General features: G+C 50.2%; 1 protein-coding gene across 1 annotated transcript; it reads right to left on the bottom strand.

Moving 5' to 3' along the window:
* Positions 1 to 1,832: 1,832 nt before the first annotated feature.
* Positions 1,833 to 24,477, bottom strand: CD101 (CD101 molecule). The gene is made up of 9 exons (XM_013950063.2): positions 24,432 to 24,477; positions 22,740 to 23,117; positions 21,343 to 21,759; positions 12,898 to 13,284; positions 11,752 to 12,132; positions 9,908 to 10,312; positions 5,477 to 5,884; positions 4,193 to 4,588; positions 1,833 to 2,029 (listed from the first exon to the last, which is right to left on the bottom strand). The coding sequence occupies exons 1-9, from the start codon at positions 24,475 to 24,477 to the stop codon at positions 1,833 to 1,835; spliced, it is 3,015 nt and encodes a 1,004-aa protein (XP_013805517.2).
* Positions 24,478 to 26,360: the final 1,883 nt, after the last annotated feature.

The raw sequence follows: 26,360 nt of genomic DNA on the forward strand, positions 1-26,360 counted from the left end.
GATAGGAAGCCTTTCTAATTATAATGAAAGTGAAGAACTTGAACAGGTCATCTATAGAGAGGCTGTGGTGTCTCCATTCCTCCTTCCCTCTGATCAAAGAGTCTGTTTGATAGACATCTGCCGTGATTTACACACAGTTGCTTCTGCCTCAGGTCGCTGCTCCAAATGACACCCTGAATTCTAACTTTACTACTCCTTGGGAATGTGGCCCAGCACCAACAAAACAGCAGTTTGCACAATTGCAGGTTGAATACCCCTTGAATTTTAGGGACTGAATTGAAATTTCCCTTCCTCTAATGAATCATACAGCCAGCCTTCAGAGAGCAGAGCTCTTCAGTCTTGAAAGGATGAGTCTGGGCTGGATCCCAGACCATAAGGGAACTGCCACACAAACACAAACAACTGCCTCACAAACACACACAACTTTCCCAGGAGCAAGAGACAGCTGAGACAGAAATGCCTTACTGGCTTCTAATACTGAATTTCTAGGGCATAGTCTGAATATGATAGTGATAAGAGCCTGCTGATCCTGTCTTTCCCCAACCCAGGAGCAGCAGGGAGTGAGGATACACATGGTATTGCAGCTAGTGTAAGAGGCACACATTCAGGAAGGCACCTCTCCAGAAATGAAGGTGTGGGTATTCACTACCTGTCCAGCACACAGACAAGTAGGACCTCCTCTATAGGCAGGTGAGAGTCCTTGGGATTTTCACACCCTTTCCGTCCTGCAGGACTGTAAGGCAAACCCAGGAGGCTGCCAGGGCTGCTCTCCAGGCAGTCAGGGGCTTGGTACCAGCTCTGAAGCAGCTAAGCTCAACTTGAGAAGTGTCCCCAGTTTAGTCAACTGCTACATTATGCACATAACCCTTTACAGACAAAGGCTGTCCTGTTTGCAGCCAGTATATTACATGGTACAACCTGGAGGCTGTACAAGCTGTGCAAGTCCCAGTTATACAGCTCACTGACACACAGACAGCACAGCCATGAGGGGCTGGATGCTGTCTTCTCCTGCAGCAGTCACAGCAAAGGAAAGAGCTGTGAAGACCTTATATTCTCACTCAGTTATATGGCTACCTCCAAGATGGGTTGGTGTTTGCACCTTCCTTCTTGGACCTAGACTACATCTACAGCCCTTGCTAGGTCAACAGGGTTTCTCTTTGGTGGCTAGCTGTGGCACTCCTGACACGGACTTTCTTCAGCCCCAGCTAGACTTGCTCAGGCCACATCTTTTTGTGGCAGGTTTGTGATGAAGACTCACTTTCTTTCAGAGAAGACACTCTTTGGCTCTTCCAGAACTAGAAGAGAGCAGCATCTGGGAGCTTCACTGGCACCAACAAGGGATGCGCAAAGGCAAGTGCAATGCCTTAAGCAGGATAGCAATGGTCATTTCCAGTTCTGCCACTGGTTTTTAGTCTGCTCACTGCTCATACTTTGTCAAGTCTCCCAAAACAAGCAGCAACTCGATACTTTAGTGCACCACAGCTTAAAGGAAGCTGTTATTCTCTTATACCTGTAAGAGAACAACAACACTTCCTTTCACATTGGGGCAGTGGGGAGATGCGTATAGCCATATTGCAAGGATCTCACATACACAACAATGAACAGGGCATCAGATGGTTGTGTGTCTAACCTAAGAGACAGAAACGCCCATTATGAAGATCCTGTTTGCTAAGTAATTCTGGACTGCTTCATTCCGCAGAGTAAATGTGCAATTTCAAGGATTCATTGCAAGAGCTACTGAAAAACAATACAAAGCCCTGCTGCAAGCATTCAGTCCCCCCTCAGACAGTCCAACTCCACTCCTTTAAGTTACATTTTTTGGTATGGATCAGCTAAGTTTGCTTGACATCTTCAGTTCTTTGCAATTCTACCAGCCGGTTGTCTTTGATATTTTCTTTTCTGACTTTCCTGAATTTGAGGTACCAGCAGAAGCCAGCAGTGGCCAGGAGAAGGATGAGAACCAGAGGTAAGTATAGGATGAAGTTCAGCAATGGTGGAGATGAGCAGATTCTGGACAAAACAGTTGACTCTGTAGGAAGAAAAAAAAAACATAAAAGAAAAAAAGCAAGTGAAGCTCAAACTAGTTTGACTTTTCATCTCCTTCACTTTCTATGGGATAGATTCTTATAATTTGTTCCTCATTCTTAAATATCACCAATTTTGAACAATTCAGACACCATTTTTAGGGCTGCCTGAGGAGAAAGGGGAGAGAAACAAGGTAATTTGCCTCAGCCTCTTGTTTTGAGAGGTCAGATGGGGCCTGCGGTTCACTCTCAGCTGAAGCATCCTAACAGAGACAGCACAGCTCCTCAGCCAATTCATTCCAGACCAGGCACCGTAAGGAAAAGCCATACTCCCTTCATGCCCCACTCCCTGCTTGACACCAGCTATGGCGGGGTGAGGTAGAAGGTTGTTGTCCTCTGTTCTACCAGAGCAGGGAGGGGCCAGAGGAAAGCAAAGGAAACAAGACCAAGGAGGTCTCTGTCCCCCACAAACACCCGTCCCTTCCTGCTCCACTGCTGTCCCATTTCAGCTGTGCTGAACTTCAGGCAGCAGCTGGCCCCATCCCTCTCCCTAACACCCCTGCAGAACAGCTCCCTGGCTGAGGTGGAGGTGGCCTGGACTGCTGATTTGACTAGTCCAAAAGACTGGATTTGGTCAGCTGGCTGCTAGCTGAAGAGCCCTCATTTAGAGTCCCCATTTTTGTCCTGAGCTCCTCTCTACCACCCATTATTCCTGGCCATTAAAGTCTCCTCACTTGATGCACAACCTCAACACCAAAGAATCCTGTCCATGAAAATGGAAGCAGTGCTTATTCAGGAAAACAGGCAGAAGTCTCAATTAAACGAATGCCTCTGTACTAGGCAAAGTACTAGGGAAGTGTCCTAACAGCAGGATCAGGGATTAGAACTGAAGTTACTCCTGGTTACAGGTATAACCTTGGCTGTGTCCTCCCAGGACAGCTTCCTCTCCAAAACACTGAAGTCTGTGAGCTAGAGAGGCATTTTCAAGATATCTTCATCACTGGAGAAACAAAAAACAGCAAGAAAAAAAAAAGCAGCTAATCCCTTGGGTTTGTGAAAGCCATGAAAACCATTTGGCAAAAACAAATATACAAGATTTGAGGAGAATTTTCTAGCAGTTACTGAGCGATTTTAGCAATAGTTATTTCAGCCAGCAATGGCTAACAAGAGAGAGGGAGCTGATGAAGGAGAAATTGGAGTGCTACAGGGAGTCATGATGGACAACAAGATGAACATAACATCACAGGGATGAAGTACAGTGAACCCTTCATTATGCAGGTATATCCAGATTAGTCCTGCTCTAAGTGCAGAGTCATACACCGTGCATGACTCTATGTGCACCCATGCCAGGAGCAGGCCCGCAGGAGGGCACCGCAAGTCCCCTGAGCATCAGCCAGTGCCATAGCTGTTGTATAACCACATGTAGGCACTCAGGCTGGCTTCATGAATGGCAACTCGAGTGCTACAGCATGAGAGGAATAGCACCTTCACCTCAGCTAGGTGCAACACGGTTGTACTCACAGTTCATAATTTTTCTCCACATGGGTCATCCAAGCCTCCTATTTCCCCAAAGAATCAACAAAAGAGTATTTCTTGCCTGTCAGTTGCCTCCCTAGAAACACTGTGCATGTCCAGCTGAGACCTTTGCTTTTATTTATTTAAACCTCTGTATACAGAACATATCTCTGTTTTTGTGGCCTGGCAGACAACCCAACTCACCCCAGGAGGACAGAGGCTGTTCTTAGAGGCCTCACTGGAGATGAACAGGCCAGAAAAAGAACACCCAACATTTTCCCCCCCAAACAGTTAGTATTCTGGCCCAAGTGGCACAGCTGAGAGCAGTTTTGTGTGCCTGATCCTGCAAGAGCACTCAACCCAGCAATGTGCTGCAGATGCTAGAATGTTCCCTTTGAAGCCAAAGGTCTCCTCTGGTCTGCATGCATGGCTTGCTCAGCCAGCACTCTCGATGACTCATCCGACAGCCACCTCCAGCGTTCACAGTGCCAAGCACCCAGTTTTCACCTTGCTTAGCAAGTCCCCCCTGACCCTGGACCAGCTGCACCCTTGCTATTGCAGCCAGCACCTCCAGCAGAGCGCTACCGTTATCCCCCCAACATGCACCACCACAGCCGAGGGATGCTCTCATACACAGCACAGCAAGGCATTACCTGGCGGGAGTGTAGTGAGCCTTGTGTATCCTGAGAGTGCTGATGCTTGCAGAGCCCAGGCCTCACCCTTGCTGTCCTGCTGCCACTCCTGCACCTGGCAGTAATACACCCCAGTGTCACCCTCCTCCACACTTTGCAGCGTCAGGCTGAAGTCACCAGCAGCGGGGCGGCGGAGGTGCAGCCTGCCTGCCAGGCTCTCCTGAACATACTCCACCGTGCCATCACGGTGGAGGTGCAGCAGGGGCCTTGCACCAGAGCGATCCTCCCCGTGGAACCAGATGGCAGAGACACGGGAGGCAGGTGAGCGCACCCCCTGCAACAGGCAGCCCACCGTCACCTTGGTGCCCTCCCTCACTGAGATGCTGCTGTTGGTCTTTTCCACGTCCAGTTCACTCTCTGGGAGGGGAGGCAAGCAGAAAGAGCTGTCACTGTGTTGCACTGCTACAGAAATGCTCTCTCCTGCACCCATAGCCTGATGGAAACCTTCTGGTACAAAGCATGGAGGATTTGGGTGGCCTGTTGGAAGAGCCTCTGAAATACATCCACAGGCCCCCTTGCTCCTGTGAGACACATTCCCTGGGGCATTTATCACACTATCTCTGTCCCCTGTTCACCACCTTCTGTTGTAATGCTTGTTTCCCTCCCCCTCCAAATAAGTGACTGGGCATCCCTTGGACCAAAAGCTATTTAGGAAGCTGGAACTCTCTGATTCAGTTTATTTAGGGTTGCCACCTATGCGTCAAGTCAGGCTGAGAGCATGGCAGCCTGGAAGTACTGAGTCAGGGAGACTAACCATGCACCCTAGCAGTGCAGCACACAAGATGAGAGCAGCTGAGCATTCAGCCTTATTCTCAATGGCTAGATGCACTAGAATAAATAACTTAATATCTTGCTTCAGGATGCTCAGGAGTGTCAGGAAAGGGCTTCTTCTCTACTCACTGCACAAGTGATCAAGTGCACTATGTGCTCAAGAGCAAAGGCCACAGTTCACTTTGCTATGAAGCATTAGACATCTCCTGCTGCTGGAGGCAAAAATACCAGCTTGATTGGTTTGGGAGGATGTGGTAAATCCTCCTAATACCCTATTTCCCTTGAGGGGTACTGGCACCTCCTGCCTCCATGGAGTAATGCCATGAGTCAAAAAATCCCTAAATCTCAGATCCACACAGGAGTGTCTGCTTTTCCAAAGGCCCATCAGCTTAGGAGAAGAGGCCAGGCAGGGGCCCAGTAAGTAGATCCAACCTCCTCCTATAGCACCTATGCAAGAGAGAACCACCTGTTTACCTGAGAGCTTAAATTCTAGCGTAGTCCTTCCCGATACCCCCTCTCCAAGTTTGTACCAGCCATCTGCCAGCCAGAGCCACTCTTCTACTACACAATAATAGCTGCCCTGGTCTCCATGGTTGGTGGACAAGATCTGCAGCCAGAAGACGTTGCTGGAGACCCTTTGGCTCTGGAACCTGGACCTCTGCGTCAGAGAGCTGAACTCAGTCCCGTATTCCAGAATGTTGCTGTAGTTGGCCCTTACAATTTGCAGCGGGGTTGCATCTGCTGGAGGAGGTGGTAGGAAGTACCAGGTAATGGCCAACTGAGCAGTTTTCTGGGCAAACACAATTCTGCATTCAATGGTTGTATCAGCACTGCCAGAGATCTCCACAGAGCTCTCTTTGGTAGCAACCTGAAGCTTGCTTTCTGAAATGGAGAAATAAAATAATCATTAAAGCTGTAGCTACCAATACAGGAATGCTAGCAGGAAAAAGGATATGACTGGCCTGAGAGGGCTGCCAAAAGAGGACAGAAGAAGAGGATGCTCAGAGGACAAAGACTCATTAGCAGGAGCAGAAGGGCTAGGGGAAAAGGAGGAGGAACAAATTCACATACCCTATTTGAGCTTTGGCTGGGAATCACTGGGTGCTGCTGGGCAGGGGAATAGCAGAGGAAGCTGCCTGAGGGATCATGAGGCACAAATGGGAGAATTAAGGCAGACTCCCTGTTGAAGCTTGGAGGCAAAGCCTATATCTGAAGCAAACATGTCAGTCTCCCACTGTTTCTATCACTAGGCTTGCACATAAGTGACAAAACCAGCCCACGGCTTTTGAGACAGCGAACAATAAGTGTCTTTTATCTCAGGGAGACTAAAGAGTCTGTGTAGGTTTTGCTAACAGTTACTGTCTCATCTGTTTGCTGGTTATTAACTGGAAGCTATATAACGTGTTTCTGAATGTCCTTTGCGATTATACCTGGTAATTGTTCAATTAAGTACTAAATAGCTCAAAGGGAAACTCCTGATCCTTCTTGCAGCTCGGCATCCCTCTCCCCCAGAACAGTGCAGCGGCGGTCCCTGCGAGCACAGTCGCTGCTTCTTGTTTGTGGGGCACAGCTCCCGCTGCATGTCACCTGGTGCTAGTGTTATTGCTTCTTCTTAAGCAATGGAAAGACTGCAAATCAGTCTCTTAGAAAGGCCTCTCAATGTCCATGTTTTCCCCTCACACCTCTTCTTGCCTTCATGCTAAGACACTATTTTTGTCAGATGCGGCCAGAGAGTATACACAGGTATCTATGCAAGGATATACAGAAATTACTCAGCACAAGACACCTTTCAGGGTCTTAAGGGACCACAGGCTGAATTTTCATTCCTGGATTTTCCTCATATATCTGTTCAGTAGCTGAAAGCACTGTGCAGGGGAATCTGGGATGAGATCCTAGCTGCTTTGATCTCAGGTGTTGTTTGAGGGTAGGGTAAAGGACATGCTGAAGGGAACAATCCTTCTACCCATGCAGAAAGTTTCTCCTCCTGCCCTGAGCCACACACTCAGTAGCTCTCCCCTGGGTAGCCATGCCAACAGGGGAGAGTCTCAAGGGAGGCCAGAAAAACAAAACCTGAAGATGACTGAAGAGATACTTTTGCTCACTAGTTTAATTTACAGAATTTAAACCCTAACAAGGACTAAGACAACAGCTATCACCTAAGCTTGATTTGAAACTCAGACAGGCCCAGAGAAAACAGCTGTTTGGCCAGGCTAGACCAAAAAGTGAATCACCCTCCAAGTGAACTCCCCCCTGAAGTGCTGCCAGGACCCGAGATGGACATATAAAACCCAGGCCTTGTCCCCAAACCCAGACAGGCTGCCAGCGCTGGTGCAAGAGAGAGCAAATCACCTGGGGAGGGCCCTCGAGGGAGAACTGCCCAGCCTGACATCCACTGGGGCAGAAAATACTCCGGAGAACAAAAACTACTATGCTCAGAGAGGAGAGACAGGAGCCGCTGTTAAGAGCACTCGATTTTGATGAGAAAAATTGCTGTTACATTCTCTGAAAAGATCACCTCGAGAGGAAGCAGAGCACTTGCTACAAAGCCCCTTTCTTTCAGCTCAAAGTCTCCTGTCACTCATATCACTACTGCTAAAGATCAATCACCATAAAGGACAGACCAGCTGCCTCCCTTTCCCTTTGGTGTATAAAGATGCATTTCTGTTTTCTCTTTCAATTTCAATTCAATTAACTAAGCCGAATCTCTTGTCGCCTGCCTAGCTTTGAACGCTGTCTGCTGACAACATGCTTTCCAAGAGCAAAAGGACACAGTGGCTTCCAGCAACCCACGCGCAGCCAGCCAGTGTGCCGGGGAATGGCTCACACGACGCCTCTGGCAGATTGCTCTGGAGCCAGAGGGAGCTCACCATGGGCAGCCTGGCGGGAGCATCACCTCCGGGAGAGGGCAATGAAGTGCATTATGGCTAGATCTCCATCTGCCTGCCCAGGGCACTAATTATCAGCCCCCACCAAGGGTCGCACGCTGAATTATTTGAGCAGTTGGAGATGGGAAGGAATTGTGCTCCTTCTGCCCCTTTCATGAATGTCCTTCCCATCTGAAGCTCTAGGCCAGATCCACAGAGGCTTTCAACGCCTAAAGTGCCTACCAACACTGAGTGAGAAATCAAGTGCCTAAGCAAAAGTCAAGAACTTGAGTATCTCTGTGGGCTCCAGCCATGAGATTTTATATGCTAGGAAACCAAATGGTGATTTTCATAATTTGCAGCTTGATCTTCTATAACTTAGCCTCATCCCATTGCTGCTAGCCTAGGCTTCCTCCCCAGAGTTGCGCTGTGCCTTCCTAAATATCCTTCACTGGCTTATACTGCCTTTCTTAGAGTAATAGTACTTACAGCTAGCAGCTATCCTCCTGCTACCTGTGTTATTCCCTTCCCAGTGTCTTTACATTCTTGCAATATCCAGTAATGGCTGCAATATATTTGGAGCCAAATGTCCTAATATCTTCCTGCTCTGCTGCTACTGTCTGCTTTCCATAGACAATCTACAATGACACTTGCTTTTCTTAATGCCATTTACATTACAAATGCGTGCCCAACCTGCTGTTTGTTGTCACCCCAGCCTCCCTCCTGCATCACTGCTCCACAGCCCCCCCCTCACATCAGCTGGCTATAATTCAGGTGTAAAACCAGGTGCCTCAGTACCCAGCTCTACAGGGGCAGGGAGAAGAACAGCAAGGGAGCAGGAGGGAGAGCACCATGGAAACAAGCCTGAACAGGGAAGGAAACATAAGGTTATGCTACAGCAAACTCATCAGTTAAAAAAACATGGAAAGTGAATAATTTCAGCTTGCTGAGTTGTGATCTCTAAAAGCCAAAGGTTAGAGGAAGGAGCACTTAATGTAAGGAAAAAAAAAAAAGTAAGAACTTTCCTTTGCTGACAGAACAGATATGAGGAAAAAAATCCCCATATTCTTGTGCCTGCTTCCATAGGCTCAGAGGTTTTGGCCCAGGCCAGTCCTTTAACTCCTCCAGCAGCTCCAGTCACAAGCAGGGCAAACTGCCATAGCTCTGCTGCCTGGGTTGGCGCAGACCAGGCATGCATGAGCAGAGGGGTCGGCTCAAGGAATTTGGTTTATTTATGACATCCTTCTTCAGTAAAAGGAATGAGCCTGTGGCTCCCTGCGAGATACTGGCAGGCGCTCGGGAGGCACGGACCCTGCCTTTAGTCATGGCCATAAAAGGGCAACCGTGCGTTCAACTCCTTGCTGTGCGGCTCAGCCCCTTCCCCCCAAGGGCAATACCTCCACACGCAGCCACTGCAGGCAGAGGGAATAACCCACTGCAGGTCGGAGCCAGCTCCCAGTTGGGAAGAAAGGCGCAGGTGCTTTCCACAGGATGAGCTCCTCTGCTGTTGGGCTGGGCTATGAAGAGTGGCCGAACACCTCAATACACCTGGGAAAGCTTGGGGAACTGAGTGGAGGAAACCAGCCTCCTCGCACCCGCTCTGAGGCAGCGGGGTTGTCCCATGGCTCTCCAAAAGACTGGCACAATAGCAGGCACCTCTCACCGCCCTCCCTGGTGCTCAGCTGGGCTCCTTGGGCCTGCAGCCAAGGAGGAGGTTGGCCTTCAGGGGAACTTCTTCCTCCCAGAGATGCGACTTAAAAGTCTAATAGCAAGATTAATCCATATATGCTGGGCCTAATCTGCAAATAAATGAGCATCACCACTCACTAACCCCAAACTTGTCTCTGAGAGCACTGTTAAGAGCTGTGGGTGCTGAGGAAGAGGCAGGCGGAGCAGCACTGCTTCATGTGGCCTGGGAGGCGACCCCGTCAGGGCATCCCAGCCCTCAGCGGTCCCAGGAGGCCCTTGTTGTTTTTGACGGGTTTGGACAAATCACATAACAAGACACCACTGCTGAGGAAACACACATAGTGCCACTTACCTGGCAGAGTGACTTTTATCCCCACAGCGTTGGACCTCACGACAGCGGCCGGCTGTCCCCGTGGCAGGGAGCTTCTGCTCCAGACCCCCACCTCACATCTGTAGGTGCCTTCGTCGTCCACCGTGGCACTGTGGATCAGCAGCCTGGAGGAAGAGGCAGCCTTTGTCAATTGGGTTTTCTTCGGGAAGTGTGGCTGGGCCGTTCCCCATGCCACAGTGCCGCCAGGAAGGACTCTGACCAGCTCCTGATAGTCCCCCACGGGTCGTCTGGGCTGGAACTGCCACATCACGGACACTGGCACCTCCTCAAGGGCATAGCTGGCGCTCAGCTGGCAGAAGAGTTCAAAACTCTGAGTATACTTGACGGTGGCAGTTCGGCTTATCAGCACAGCATGCAAACCAAGATCTGCTCAAGAGGAAAAGAGTTGTTGGCGCTGGGCTCCCAAAGCCTGGCCAGTAACTGCATGCTACATCACCTTACTGGCAACCCTGCCCACGCAGCACCTTCTCCTGCTCTCCTAGCCACCTTGCAGGCTCCCTACTGCCATCCAGCCTTGCCTTATTTTCCAGCTGAACTCAGTGCTCTTGATGCCGACAGGTGAATAGCATTAGCTTCACTACGGGAGAAAAGCTTGATGCAAAGCCCATTCCCATGCCTTGGCCCTCTCCTCCATGCACAGTGCCAACCCAAGGCAGACTTTTCCCTGCTGTGTCAGTGCATCCCCATGCCAACAACAAGCAGTACTCTGCCTTATTTTGCATTGTGCAAATCTCGTCAGACTGACGCCAGCTAGACCCCAGTCCTACCCCCGCTCTGTTCTGCCAATGCCTCTCTCCCCACCTGCATTTTGCTATCGCAACCCAAGCCACAGGCCCTCTCTGCCAAAACCTAGTTCTGCAACACACCTCACTCTTACAGGCCAAGACCCACATCTTGTCTACCGACAGAGCTTTAGCAACATTGCCTAGTCCTGTCCTGCCCCATGCCCTGCTACTCCACCCTAGACCCCCACGCAGCTCTGGGTACCCCCCCCTTTCCAGGCTCATGTTGCTACACCAGTCTTCCCAGTCACACCTCATAGCACCAAGCTGGGGATTGCCTTGTGCCTCTCCCGAGGCGGTAGTGTGCCATTTCTGATATGGGATCGCAGTGCTGCCTGCCACTCACATCCTCCCTCTCCCTGTTCTGTTGTGCTTTTTGTTTATTGTTTTCACTTTTTGAAAAAGCAGAACTACCGTGGCCCACCCAGTGCTCTAGGCACTCACCACAGAAAAAATGAAAGGAAAAAAAAATTAAGTTATAGCCAAACCTCTCTCTCCATAAATGCATCCATTCCAGCAATCAAAAGAAGAAAAGACATGGGCTCTGCATGCCTGGGAAGTTAGCAGATCAGTGCTCAGAAAGAATGCAGGAGAAGCAATCAGGTGCCAAAGTCAAGGGTGTATCACTGACAAAGGCCACAATGCAATTCAGCAAGTGCCTTTGTTGAGCTTAATTACCATAAGAAATTATGCTGATAGAACAGATATTTTGCATTTGGAATTAAAGGATCAGTTAGAAAGAACTACTAAGAGAATCACTACCTTCTGGATTTCCAGGTATTTTAGCAGTTACCTCCCATTTCTCTCTCAAATATCCTTTGAAGGACTCTGACCCCCTGATATAAGCGAGGAAACTGAGGCACTGCAGTGGCAAGCAACTGGCCTCAGGTCACCTCACAACAGCAGTGGAGCTCAGCGTGCAGACTTTGTTCCTAGCCTTGGGTTCCCACCAGCATACTGCTTTGCCTCCCATTGCACGTGCATCCAGCTTGAAAGCCACCAGAAGGTGGTGGCCCAACTTACCAAGAGGGCTGACAGTCACCGCGATTTCCTCTGTCTGCATCCAGCTCTTGCCTCGGGACCACTCCACCACTTCACACCTGTAAGACCCACCATCGCTTGGGGCTGACGTATTGGAGATCACCAGGGTGAAAGCGCTGGAGCCTGCTTTCTCCAGCCTGATGCTCCCCTGCGCACCACGGTCCCGGTAGGCACTGCCCAGGGTCAGAGAGCCATCCCGCTCCATGGTGGCCACAAGAGCTGGCGGGCCCTGATGATGCTGTAGGTGCCACCACTGCACGGACAGAGGGTTGGTCGTTCCCCGCACCTCACAAAGGAAGATCAAGGCATCTCCTGCCACTATCTGGGCCGTGCTGGTGGACATGGATAGGCGCATGCGGCTTTCTGCAAACAACAGGTACTGCGTTGGAGGGGACTTTCTTTGTCGCAGAGAAAGCCAGAGCTATTGTTACATTAAACAGAGAGACTAGATAAAATTTGGCACTGGAAACTGAAAGGAATTGTCTGAAATTTTCAGCCTTTTCTTACAACCTTTGAGAGTTTTTCTTTTTAATGGCTTTCCTGAGACATTGATACATACAGGAATATTTAAGAAAGAGTCCCACCAGGCAGATTTTGCTTTTCCTGCCACCTGCCACATCAAAATCATCACAGTCTAGGTGTGACAAGGAAACCAAGAATCTCCTCTGCAGCTTTGTTAGAGTGGTTTCTCAAAAGTCACCCCCCAGAAATAGAGACACCACCCTGATGGTAATGACAATGATCCCACTTCCTTAGCAGAATCTGGTATCCTGAGTTATCCTGTGATCCTCAAGAGAAGCAGCAGGGGCTGCTCAGTTTTCTGTGCCAAAGACATAGGAGGACCCAGTCTCCCCAGAACTCTACCTATTTGCCCCAAAACTTGTAGCAGAGAGACTGAACTAAAGGTTTATGCTTTACTGAGAGCTGCTGCACCTGTCATGCAAATGTTTACCAAAGCAAATGTTTTTCTCGCTGTTACCTGCTGAAAATTACAGCATATTTGTCCTCTGCTGCAAACAGCAGTTGCATTGTGGACAGGTCCCTGCCAAGATGAGGCCAGACCTGAAGCCTTCCCCAGTCAGGGATCACCATGGGTTTCACCTAGAAGAGCCAAGTAGATTTACTAACCTATTTGCTTCACATTGACTTGGAGGCCAGATGACAGCTTGGTCTGGATGCTCTGAAAGTCTCCAGAAGCCTTCACCACCTCTGAAACCGAACAGCTGTACACACCTTTGTCCATCAGCCCCACCTCATATACAGTGAGGACATAAACTGTGTCAATTTGCTTAAAAGCTTGGAGCTGCCCCAGACTGGCTCTCTCCTCATATTCCTCCTTCCAAATCAGCACTCCACTTTGGTCAACCCTGGCCACTTCGGTGCTGTTGAGGAGCCAAATCACCTGGAACTGCCTGTCGCGGCTGTTCTGGGCTCCCACACAGCAATTTAGCTGCAAGGTGTCACCTTCAGAAAGGGAGCTTTCAGAGGCAGCAATGGTCACGTGGAGATCTTTACCTGTGGGCAAACAGAAGCAAAGTGAGTGTTGGTGGCCCTCCTCAGACTTCCCTTTCACCTGGCAGCTCCAGTGGACACACAGAGGGAGATGAGAGGGAATTTTCTGCTCAGATATTTTCTTTCAATAGAAAAGTGATCTAAACGGGAAGTTTTCACCACCGAGAGAAGTTAGTCAGCTCCAGGCTCTAACTGCTGGTCACAAGGGGATGAAGCACTAGTGCAATCACAAAGCCAAGGCTCTGCCCCATCAGGACAGCTAATGGCCCAGGGATCAGAGCACCCACTGGGACAGCATTGAGCTACAGCCACCCTAGCTCAGCTCAGGTGTCCAAACTGTGGTCTGCCCTGACCCAAAGGTATCAGGGAAGGCTTCGCTGCCTCGTCACCTGGAGCTGTTCTGCTTCATGTAACAAATAGCCCTTAAACCAGAAAGAGCTACCAAGGGCCTTTGTAATTCAGTGGTCATTTTAATTCAGCTGTCTGTGATGGGAAGTGGCATGCAGTAGCTTGTCTGACTAGTTCCTTGTCTGAATCTGCCAAAGCTGGTTCCCCCATGCCACAGATGTCACTGGCTACTCTGGGATGGATAAGAATAGCTCTCCAACTTGGACAAGTTTTGGATTAGTCCCTAAGATAAGCAGAAATTTCAAGAATTGTCATGGGATACCAAGGTTTTAGAAGGAAGTAAGAAGAGCTGAAGATCATCCAGCCTGCATCCTATTCCTAATATCTACCAACTGCAGGTGTGCAGCAAAGAGGATAGCAACAGGGGGAGCATAAAATAATCTTTATCTTGGTGGACCTTCTTGGGCAGTCAGCTGCACCTGAAATAAGGGTCCCTGTCTCTGGGTCCTCTGGGATTGACTAGGCAAATGATAATTGGGAAAATGAAGCCTCTGTCGTGTGTAGGATAGAGGAAGTCAGAGGTATCCAAAGAGATGGGAAAGGAAAAGGCGGTATATGTGCCATCTTAGGAGCCTGTTTACCGGAGGCCCAACAAGCCAGTCGGACCCATCAAAAAACTAAGGAACAGTTACAAGAAAAGGTGCAGGAGTGTGTAGATCTTGAAAGAAAATTGAAATTAGAGAAAGAGCGAAATCAGAAATTACAAAACAAGTTAGAACTCGTCCTTTCGACAGCAAGGAAGCCCCCCACAGCAGCTCAGATTAGAAAAATGTTGGTGGAGGACCCGGACGATTGGGACGGAGATATATGGGGAAACAGCAGTAGTTCGGAGGACGATGGTGATTTGTACCCTCCAGAAGCCTCACCTCTGGATGTGCGGCCGGTTGTAAAAACCGAAACCGCGACAGGATCCAATGGGGGTGACGCTAGAACCACAGTTAGAACTACCCCTTACTCGGGAGACGAGATGGGAAAACTGCAAGAGAAATACTGCAGGCAACCTACAGAAACAGAAACTGAGTATTTGAGGCGGGTATCCTTAACAGGAGGCGATCGCATAATACTAAGTGAAGAGGAGGCATCAGGATATTGGGGACCAGGAGTTTTCCTGACGGGTAGAGTTGGGAATCGCTCCCTCACCTCCCGAGTAGCCCATTGGGCAGGGGGACAAGACCCAAGGAACAGAGGAGAACCTTTGAGAATAGGTATAAATGCCCATCGAGAGCTTACAGAAGCCATACAAAAGGCGGCTTGTGTACAGCAGATGTATGAAAGGGGAGCCTATGATATCCCCATGCAAGCCCCGGTAAGCCCAAACAGCCTAACACCTTTAATACGGGGATCGCCTACAGTGTTAAAACTGAAGCTACAAGCAATACGAGATCGCATTGTAGCTGCAGAGGCACACAGTCATAATAACCTCAATGCCCCCCCCATGCCAATACCGACATGGGCGGATACCTTGTTAGAAGTGCATCGAACAGCTCAAGAGATGGGGATGGATACCAAACCACGGGAAAAGCGCATTAGACAGGCTGCTGCCTCATATGCCCCAAGGAGGGGACATTCCGCCCCCAGGCAGCACAATAAGGAAATGGGAACTAAACAGAAAGACAGGGAGAAACGAAATAGATTGTGGCGACATGCCCTGGCATTAGGTGTTCCACGATCCATGCTACGTAATCAGAAAACAGAAGACATAGAACAGATAGTGAGCAAATTGGAACGAGCAAAAAGGGTGACTCTGCCATCCGCCCCACCCGGCTCACAAGACAGCAAACAAGAATCTAAGCCTAGTAACCCTTTCTCGGAGTTACGAGAAGAGTTGCTTGATCTAAAAAGCTAGGTAGTGCTGGCTGAAAGTCAGGCCAACCGACCCAAGTACTATCAATAGCGCAGCGGCCTGAAAGTTTAGAACCCTGGATTGTGATTCTGGTAGGACCTAGAAAACACAAAGTTTTTTTTAATTGATACTGGTAAGCAAACACCAATTACCCTTAACAAGCCTTGTACCAGAAACAATACCAGGCTACCCAAGATCTCCCATTGCAGTAGCTGAACCACTCACTGAAAAGTCTGACCTAAATGGAGTGTGGTTCACTGATACCTCTTCACATAGAAGAGCCACGGGGTGGCAATCTAAACCCCAAGGGCCCCTTGCATGGGAAGCACTTGATGCCACAGAAGAAAAAAAAAAAAAAAAAAAAAATCAAATCAGTTCTCAGTGGATAATTCCTGATTATTAACCACTTATCCCGAGGCATCCCGCCTCGAGGAAAACCTAAATGTGTTCTCTTATAGGATACCATATGGAGACTCGTGTTCCTACTCCAGACGGCCCTGGTGACAACATTGATCTCAAACCCACGGTGCAGCAATGTCAATATTTGGGAAAAGTTAGCTAGGGAAATAGTAAATACTACTCACTCTTGTCTAGAAGGAGAAACTTCAGCGGCCCAAATTTATGTCTCGATGGGGTTCCGCCACAACACAGTATAACAAAGCAATGATAGAAATTAAGGTGAAAGGAATGTTTCCTGCAGTTGAGTGTGCTATGATGGTAAATTGTACCAGCAAAACCCGACCATGCCACAATTTTACAGAAGATGGGCCTCCTCTTAAATGTAATCAAACAACCAATGTAACCTTTAACTATTCACATATTGTGCTCCCTACAGGAATGTTTTGGCTATGCGGGGTAAAAGCTTATTCCTGCATTCCAGCCAATGCTACTGGTGGCCCCTGTACCATAGGTCGCTTGAGCATCTATATGCCAAGCAAACAAGAGAGAGAGGAAATAGCTGGGAATCAAACACGAAAGAGGAGGGAGGCCTCATCCCTCAACCCTGAATGTAATTCAGAAGTAATCTTATTCTCAACATCACAAATCTCAGCTGCAGCATTCCTTACACCTGGGGTGGGAGTTGCTATGAACTATCAAGCTATAAAAAAGATTGCATGTTCTTTAGCTAAGACTATCAACACCACTTCTGCTGCCTTATCAGCAATGCTTAGAGATGTGCAAGCCTTGCGTGCCAGTGTATTAGAAAACAGAGTGGCAGTTGACTATCTTCTTTTACGACACAACCATGGATGTGAAGAATTCAAAGGCATGTGCTGCTTCAACCTGAGTGACCATTCGACCCTGACTGAAGGAGAGATCACAAACCTTAAACGCCTACCCTTGGACATTAAACAGCATAATGATAACGGGTTTAATTGGCTGCAAAAATTGTTCCAAAATTTCAGACTGTCCATACCAGCTTGGCTCGTGTCAGGCTTACAGACTGTCATAATAATTGTACTCATGATAACCATTATATGTATTGCTTTTGCCTGCTTGAAAGCTTTAATATTACGCACAATCTTTGCTAAGGTAAATGCATTAAACACAGGCTACTTGCCTTTGCAATGACAAGACCAAACCCATGACTGTCCTTGAGGGGCAAAAAAGGGGGGGTGTACGGCTGTGACTCTGGTCACGGGGTGGGCTGACGGGCAAGTGAAGAGTTAACAGGACTGAAGTTTGGCAAGTGCAAAGCTGTTGAACAGAGGACTTAACAGGACTGAAGAAGTCTACCAACCGATATGCGCAAGGATTGACATGTGCAAGGCTGCGGAATGGCAGCATTAACAAGACTGCAGAAGTGAAGTCTGCCACCTGGAATCCGCACGGACCCCCGGGGAGGGAAGAAGCAATACGGAGGTGTTGGGGTCTTGCCTCGCTAGCAGGGTCCTCCCGAGCAGACAAACAGACAGTCCTGTGATTGTGAAACTTGCTAAAAGTCAGCAAAAGCAGTGTTTGCCCAGAGCCCCAGCCGTATAAAAGGAGACTTGGGAGCTAGGAGAGTTTGAGCAGGGACGGGAACGTGACCTGATCATCCTCTCCGGCTGAACCGTGAATATCCCCCCCCCCCCCTCCCCTTTTCTTGGGACACTGGGTTAAGGTAACTCCTCGAGGTTGAGAGCCCTCTCACTAGGAGAGTGAACAAGAAAGCTTTCAAGTAGGGATAAGCAGTGCTTCCAATTAATAACGCAGTAATCGACGGTTTCAGGTTATCCTTTCTAAATTAGTAACTGATGGTTTTGTGTTATCCTTTCTAAATTAGTAATCGCATTGTTTTAATGGATGTTACTAATCCAAGAACTTGTGTGAGGAAATAAACATTTTTTATTATTATTATTATATTACTGTCTCAGTCGTTGCTATCGAACCTTCATACAGTGACAGTGCGACAGTCCTATGATATGATCTACCTCCCTCATGGGGCATTCAAAGCCTTGGCCACTAATACCCCCTGGTTGCTTGTGTTGGCCCAGCTGAGAGTCCTCCAACAGTTCTCAGAGCTGGAGCATGGCTGAAGGCAGGCACCTGCTGGGGCACTCTGAAACCCCGCACAGCACTCCCGCAAAGTAGTGGTGCTGTGCAAAAGCAGGAGCTAGGACAAAGCCCCTGCTCCCTGGGCAGCCTGTGTCACGCACCCTGCATCATGCTGCTTCATCTCCTTGGGTCGCTGGTGTACCTTCCATGTCTAGCAGGAGGGACAAGGTTATGTGCTATGATTTCAAGGTACAACAGAACAGCTTCCAGACTACTGCTAGGAGGGCTCAAATAATTTATTGAAAACAAATTACCCTGTTAATTTAAACATTGGTTCATAAACAATTCATGAACAGGAATCCCAGTTGCTGCAGATATGTTTGGCATTCCCAAATATTTGCCAGAGAGTTTATAGAAACCGTTAGAGCATGTGACCGTGGTCAGAGTGATGGCCCGATCTTGCACTGACAGAGCGCTCGGCCCCAAGGCTCTGGCTCTCCCACACGGCCCTGGAGCAAGCTTGCTGCCCTGCAGACATGACTGAGGGCTTATGCGCCTCCAGCCAGTCCCCTTGCTTCCCCCCGCAATAACGGCTGGTCTAATAAAACCATCTGGTTGCCTTTTTACAGCCATTGCCACACTTCCATCCTTAAAGCTACTACAGTGCAAACATTAAATTTTCACAGGGCTTCTCTGTTTCTAAATGATTGCATGGCACTGGTACCTGAAGCCACACACTACCAGTCATGTTGAACCCTTTTAAACAAGCAAATGCAGGAGAGCACGCTGACTATAACTGCTTATCAGACAGCAGCAGGCATGGAAAGCCATTGCTTCAAACAGTGCATAATAAGGAGAATAAAACTTGGCCAACTAGCCAGCTTTCAGGGACCAGGCTCTGACAGGGGGAGACAGAACTTGCTCCCAGTGTCTTGCCCCCACTGAGCTGCACCCATGCCACATGCTCCTTGCTCATCTGTTTCTTCTATTTCCTGCCCTGACTCAGTGCCCTCACACACAACGCCTGCTCCCCTTGCTGCACTTGCTCTGCAGGCTCCTCCACCATCCCACTCTCACCTCCGCGCTCAGGCCGCCTCGCCGACGTGGCTACACCTACAGCCCTCTCTGCTGGCCTCCTCACACCCATATACACTGTTTAACCAAAGAGTTTCTCTCCTGCTTTTCCTGCACTGCCACCCCCCAGGCCCCATGCGGAGCTGAGCTGCATGCCCTGAGATTGCCACCCTTCAGCCTCCAAAGCCTCCTCTGCTCTTGCTGCCTTCCTGCATGCTGCTCTGCATTTTGCAGGAAGCCCTTCATTCTCCGCACAACACCAGTATCCATGAGGGCAATGCTCTTGTCGGCCTCCAAGTCCCTTTTATAATCCCCTGGAAAAGACTTGCTCATTTTACTGCACAGCACCGTATATTTTGTTAAAGGGCTTTGATTAGACAGCAGCTCTGTTTTGGCTGCTGCATACTAGGCAAGGTGAAATTTTAGAGGAAGGGAAAATCTTTCTTTTCCACCGAACACAGCTAACCACAGGCCCATGGAGGAAGCACAGGGTGAGGAACCACAGCAAGCAAAGGGCTTGCAGCAGGAGGGAAGGCTGGCAGGGCGCTTAGAGGAGCAGGGGGGCAAACATGTAGTGTTGTAAACACTTCAAAGCAACAGAGAGAAAGAGGGCTTCCCAACAGCCCCAGACAAGGTAATGCCAAGCTTGTGGAAGTCAGGAGCCCCAGAAGGCTGCTGGGCAGAGTGAGACAGAGGGAAAAGGAGATGTCTAGGAGTACAGAGTGGAGTCAGGGAGGATAGGCAGCAGTGGCAAGAGACTGGTTTTCAGACTTTTCTATTTTAATCCATCTCACCCATAGTAGCAGGTCTAAGTCTCCTCTTTCTAAATAATTAATTCTACATTTTCCTAGAACATAAATTAGAAATTTGGTGCACCCACTTCAAAGCACAGTCTGACCCACAGTCCCATCACAGGCACATATAAAAAGCTAGGAGATGAGAGAATGGTCTAATAGGTGGCAACACCAGTTGCTCTAGAGCCCAACACACTTTTGACAACTTGGACGGACAAGCCACCTCCAGCAGACACTACTGAGCTGTGCAACACACAGCGCACCCGCTTGCCCCTCAGTGCCCCTGGCTAATGCACTGCAGTGGGCAGCTGACTGCAGTATACTTTAGTCTTGAAGGCTGAGACCCTCAAGGCAGTCTAACAACACACTTTTCCACATACTTGAACTTAACGTTGCCAAGGAGCTGGCTTGCTGCGGGCACACACTGTTCTCTCTGCTAACACCTCGGCTTAGGTCTGCGATGTTACACGACTGCCGTCAGCTTCAAAAATGTCAGTGTTGGCTGGCCTGAAAGGGGTTGAACTGCGCGAGCATCTGAAGTGAGAAGCACCAACCACTGTGCATCCCACATCTTGAACTGATGCAGCCTCGCACCCAGTCTGCCCCTCTCAGTGTCTGGTTGATGCAGCTAAAGCCACGCTGCAGGGTCTGCCCATGCAGCCAGTGTCTCTTGCCAACATGAGCACAGGGATGCAGCAGAGACAGGCAACCCTGCTCTCCACAAGAGTTGAGGGTACCCATGGGCAATGCTGTGGGGTCAGAGCAGGAGCAGGGCAGGTGCTAGCTGCAGCCCCCTGGGTAACCCATGCCTGCCACTGGGCTACTGCATGGTTACTACATATTTGGAGGGGACGACACCTCCCAGGGACCCCAAGAGCCATCCCCACCTCCCTCGCCTCACCCCACGAGCTGAGCAGCAGCACAGCCCACTCACCCTGCAGACTCTGGGCTTGCAAGCTCTCACAGCTCTACCTCACAAGGGGAAAAAAAAAATTGCATTGCATTGACTGGCTTAACCCCAAGGACACTGTGGTGAGGCACAAATTTAAGTTTTTCATTCATTGGTTTTTAACAAGATAAAAACCACACATGCCATAATGGTCATCAGTGCTAAACCCTTCCTTGGCATTGCTCTGCCCTGAAGTCAGAGAGCTGGACACTGTGTGTTAGCACTGCCCAGGGACCCCTAACTTCTGCATATGCCTTGGGAGTTGCAAATCCTCCAACCCATGGAACACAGACTTGCACCAAGAGGAGAAAAAGAACAATTTGTTTTCTCTGATGCTCAGATGCTGTTTGCCTGAGAGCTTCAGCCTGCTGGCTTTGGTTCAAGTATGTGGGAGCAGAGAGGCTCTCACGATACACAAAGTCTCGTGACTGCTAAAGGCCGCCGAATGCTGCTGTTACTCCGCCTTCAGTGCACAAGCAAATTGCAGCTGAAGTGCAAGTCTGCAAGGGCCTTACCTAGGTTCGTGACTGTCAGCGATGTCTTCTCCGTTTGCTTCCGGGAGATGTCCTTCCATGTCTCATCGGGATCCTCAATCCACTCAGCTGCCTCACAGTATAGCTGACCTTGATCAGATGGCTTCACTCCCTTGATGGAGAACTTGTATGTGGTGTTCCCAACCTTGTCCAGCCGCATATCCCCTGCCAGAAATCTCTGCATGTAAGAGGCCCCTGGCCTCAAGACAAAATCCTTGGACAGGGTAAGAATCTCCTCCGCGTGGCTGTCTCCTGCTTCCTGAAGACGGTACAAGCCAACAGAGAGATGTGTGTGCTGGGTGGTGGACTTTGACACCTCGCAGGTGAGCTCCACTGTGTCTCCTTCAGCACAAGTGAGAGCCTGGGGCCCCATGGAAACAGAGAGAGTGTCCGCAATCACTGAGCAAAAGGGGAGAAACACAGAGAGCAGCTGGTCACTGGAAGAAATGATTTGCTGGTCACTACGAAACCAGAGCCAAGCCCCCAGGGATCTGACAATGTAGCAGAAATATCTTTCACAGCTGATTGACAAGGCCTCGATCAGATTATGCCAAAGTGTGAGATGCTTAAAATCTCAGCAGGAAAAAAAGCACAGCAAACCTCTGTAGTACTTTCTTTAGTCATGCTATGGGCAGTATTAAGCAACCCCAAAGAGATTAACATCCAGCCCCTTTCTGTCCCTCCGTGCAGGCTGGCACAACACTAAAGGATAAAGGAGAAAACAGGGATGAATATAAAGCACTTAGACCTCTGAAACTGCTGTACTACTGTGTAGACCGGAGAGCTTATAACAGGACCTTTTCCTTTGCTTCTTCACTCAGCTGCATCCCCTCTGCCAGTGCTCTGCCGGAGCTGTTCCATCCTGCTATTTCTGTCACATCCCATACCCCTGACCTGAGAGGACACCACCAGTTAATGCTCACAGCCTGAAAGCTCCTACCATACCAAGTACTTGGCTGTGAAATGCTGTGGCTGCATCAGGAGCTGAGGTTAAAGTCAGGCCCTGGGGCAGTACAGGCTTCCTTTCCCCCCACCCCCACATGTAGGTTAGCAATCCTACAGCAGGGACAGGAGAAAGAAAATTTGTGGCTACCATCCTCATTATTCACTCTTTCCACCAGCCATCCTTTTGCCAGAGAAGCAGAGTGACCCCCTGTCCCCATCTGTGCTCTCTGCAGCGCAAAGCGGGAGGCAGCCGGAAACCCACCTGTATCCCTACGTGCTTTATATACACGCTCTCTGTTGTCACTGTGTATGGAATAGCATGTCTGCCCCAGGGATTTTGCACCTTGAGAGCATCAGTAATGAAAATGCAAAACTCAAGTCACCACAGCCCAGTAGCTGCCCAGCAGGGCGCTAGCTTCTTCTTTGAGACCTACCTGAGAGGTTCATCTTGGCGCTGTAGCTCCCAAAGTATTTCTCATCGGTGGTGGGTGTGTGGCACTCGTACTCGCCAGCGTCACGGTCCTGCAGCTCGGTGATGTGCAGCTGGGCAGCGTCGCCCTGCAGCCGCTCCACGTAGATCTCCCGGCTGCGCACGCGCTGGGTGTAGATGGCGTAGGGGAAGGAGGGGTCGGCAGTGCTGACGATCTGCACCTCGCGCTCAGGGGCCGATGGCAGGTAGATGGACCACTGGAAGTTCTGCTCTGCTGGCCCCTGGTAGCCACTCACCCGGCACCACAGGGTGACGTGGGAGCCCTTCACTCGGTAAAGCAGCCCCTTTTGAATGGTGACCACCCGTTGGCCGCTGCTCAAACCTGTCAGCAAACAGTCATCACAAGCATGTTTGTAGGAGTATACTCTGTTTCAGAGGTGTACGCTCAGAACAGCAGCAGGTCTGGGTGTGCATGGGACTGCGATGTAATACATAAAGTATTAGTCTGCATGGTTATTCTTCTGAAGCATGAAGCCCCAGGGACTTTGGCACTCAGTACAATTATAAGGACAAATCATGTAACAACAAGCTTCCAAACTTTCTCATATCCCAATGCACCGGGTCACACAACAGGGGCCAGAGCATCACAGCTACAGAGCCTGATCATGGCTGGAGAGCATCTCCCAGCCAGCTGTTCAGGGGGAGCAGCAACCAGGCTGAGCTCAGTGGAAGAGCCTTGTGACATGGAAAGATGAAGACAGCCAAGCGCCTGGAGCCTGGACAGGCCAGGGAGGGAAGGGAGCAGGTGGCAGAGCCGACTGCTGCTGGAGACAGGGATGCAGTGCTGAAGTCAAGTGTCCCAGCAGCTGGGTCAGGGCATGTTAGACAGCAAAGGGTATTGGCAGACTGGATGCAAGAGAAATGGCTCCGTGGACAGGTCAGACCTGTGCCAGGAAAGGGATGCAGGAGTCAGGGCAGGTGAGAGCTCCTCCGGAGCCAGGGGGCACCCAGAGGCATGCCGGGCTCCCTCCTTTTCTATCTGCAGACAGTTTCTGAAGAAGAGACTAGGGAAGCAGAGGACCCCGCGCACCACCCTTCTCCTCTCTCCAGGGAGCTCCCAGAGGGGACTATTCGCTGCTTCCCAACACACACATTGAGCAAAAATACCCATGGGCACGCAGGCACTGAGCCAAAAATCAACAGCAGAGCCCAGGCCAGGGAACGCAGGGGCTGATGGCACAAATTAAGAAGCCTCAGGAGCCCTGTCCCACAAGAGGGGGCAAAGAAACCCCCTTTGCACCACCCAGCAGGCAGCAGTCACACAATTGGGGCCTGCACATCCCCTCACTGAAACTCAGTCAGGGACCAGGCTCTCACTTCAGCATGAGATCATAGCAACAAAAGGAGAATGTGCCGCTTGATCTCTTCCCACAGCCTCGGAGCCAGAGCAGCGCCAGGCTGTGTGTGTGTGTGTGGAGGGGACCATCCTCACCCCACGGCCCAGGTGAGGCACCCCTCAGAGCCACCCAGACTGGAAAGACCCCAGCCTCCCACTTCAGGAAGGCAGACAAGAGCAAAGCAGCATTGGCAAAGCCTGGGGAGACAGGCTGCAACGTCTGACCCAGTGAGGAGCTCCCTCCAGCCCCATGTGCTTTGCTCCCCCCTCACCTGCCCCACTGCAGTACAGGGCACTCACCCAGGATGAAGACAAGAGCAGCCCCCAGGCAGTGTACCAGCCCCATGGGAAACGGCTCCGCTTGGGTCTTCTCCTGGAGAGAGGGCAGAAAACTTCTGCGAGACAGCAATAGCCACTCCACTTTTGAAAGCAGCTGGGAGGAAGCTGTCAGTCTCCGACCACAGTTTCCTCTATTTAGAAAATCAGGGAGAGGCTGGGGAGCAGAGAGTGAACGCTGAAGTAATTCATCACTCAGATGTGGTGTCCAGGACCTTGGGCCCAACTGTGCTTGGAAAAGGCTGTGTTCAAGCCCTCTCCTACTGTTGCCCCCAGAGGTGGGCTGGCTGCACAGACCAGGTGCCCTGCCCCATGGGCTGTGGCTTTGCCATCTCTGCAGCATCTGACACACAATACGTGCTATACTGCAAAGCAAGAAGGCTCACCTCTCTTTGTTACCACCCTGCCTTGCAGCTCCCACTTTCTCACCCCTGTTTTGTTGCATTAAGTGTTTTTTTTGCTCCAGGCCAACAAACAGGGTGATGGACGTGACCCCTAGCCTAATTCACCTCCTCCTGTGGGAGGGATGAGGGCAGATTTGCTTGCCCCCAGCTATTTACTTTCTATAGCTACAGAGAGCAACATGCTGCCTCAGACACAGGGTGGATCAGCTGAGGTCCTCTCCAAGGACCACTAACCAAGCTCTGCTTCACCCCTCATGCACAGCAGGGCCCATGGCACCTTGCAGGGCAGTCCGCGACCAGCTCATCAGCTGTATGCTCCCTCTATCTTCCTCCAGGCAGAAGGACCTCCATCATTGCAGCCAGGTCCTGGTCAGGCCCACACTAGGCAGTTTGTCAGCTTCCAAAGGATAATGATTCAACCAAAGTTCAAAGGATCCTCAGACCTGGAAAATACTAGCTTCCTTGAAGGCACTCCCAGCCCCAACACCAGCCAGGAAGCAGCTGCTTCCCTCAGCTCCTTCAGACACCCGTGGAAGAGCTAAGGAGAAAGCGAAGCTCCTGTCCCATACTTACGCATGGCCTCATTAGAAGACCCATGCCAAAATAACTCACCAGCATAAAACAAGGGTGGGTATAATTCAATTAAACTTGGAAATTTCTCCCCTGGCTTCCCACACTGCAGGCTCCTGTGGGTAGGGACAGTGGCTGCAGCACAGGCTCTAGCACCTCACCAGCGCCTTAGAGTCACAAGGCACTCTCCCGCAAACATACCCTGCAGGCAAGTGCCTGGACCGGGGAAGGCTCCCAGGGGCAGTTCTGCTCTCAAGAGCAGCAAGGCCAGGGGCATCGCTGGGAAGAAGGCGCATTGCAGGGCTGCAGCCAGCTGCAACCCAGGAGGCAAGCACTGCGGCTCCCTCACCCGCTGCATACCATCCCTCCGTCAGCACCCACTGACACCTGTGGTGCATGCCGCAGAGCTTGCTGCTCCTCCTTCCTGCACATGCAGGGGATGCAGTAGGAAGCTGGCATGGGTGTTAGGGCACATCCCTGTCAGGGAAAACCCAGCCTGTCAGCATGCAGCTGAACATGGGGGCTTCAACTGGAGGCACTCTGAAAGGATTTGTTTCTTTCTTCTACAGGAAGGATGGTGACACGAAGCATTTTCTCCTGAGTTGTGCTGCTCCCACCGCACTGCCGGGGCATTGACTGAATGGCTAAATTGGCTCAGGGATTCACAAGCTAAAAACAGACTGTAAAATTTGCTTGATCCCACTGGACTCCTAGAGGGAACGAGATTCATTTAATGAACAAACACAAAGGTCCCTCCTTTCTCCATTTAATAAACTGATTCATATGAGAGCCTGCAGGTCCAGAATATAAAGGCAGAGACTCCTTGCTGCAAGGCTTGCACCCTCATGAGCTCTCTCAGGCTGCTTGTTAGCCTGCACACACAGCTCCGCTGCCACCACCAGTCCGGGGGGACAAGCTG

This window comes from Apteryx mantelli, chromosome 1 (assembly GCF_036417845.1).
Source record: "Apteryx mantelli isolate bAptMan1 chromosome 1, bAptMan1.hap1, whole genome shotgun sequence".
NCBI classification, from domain to species: domain Eukaryota; kingdom Metazoa; phylum Chordata; class Aves; order Apterygiformes; family Apterygidae; genus Apteryx; species Apteryx mantelli.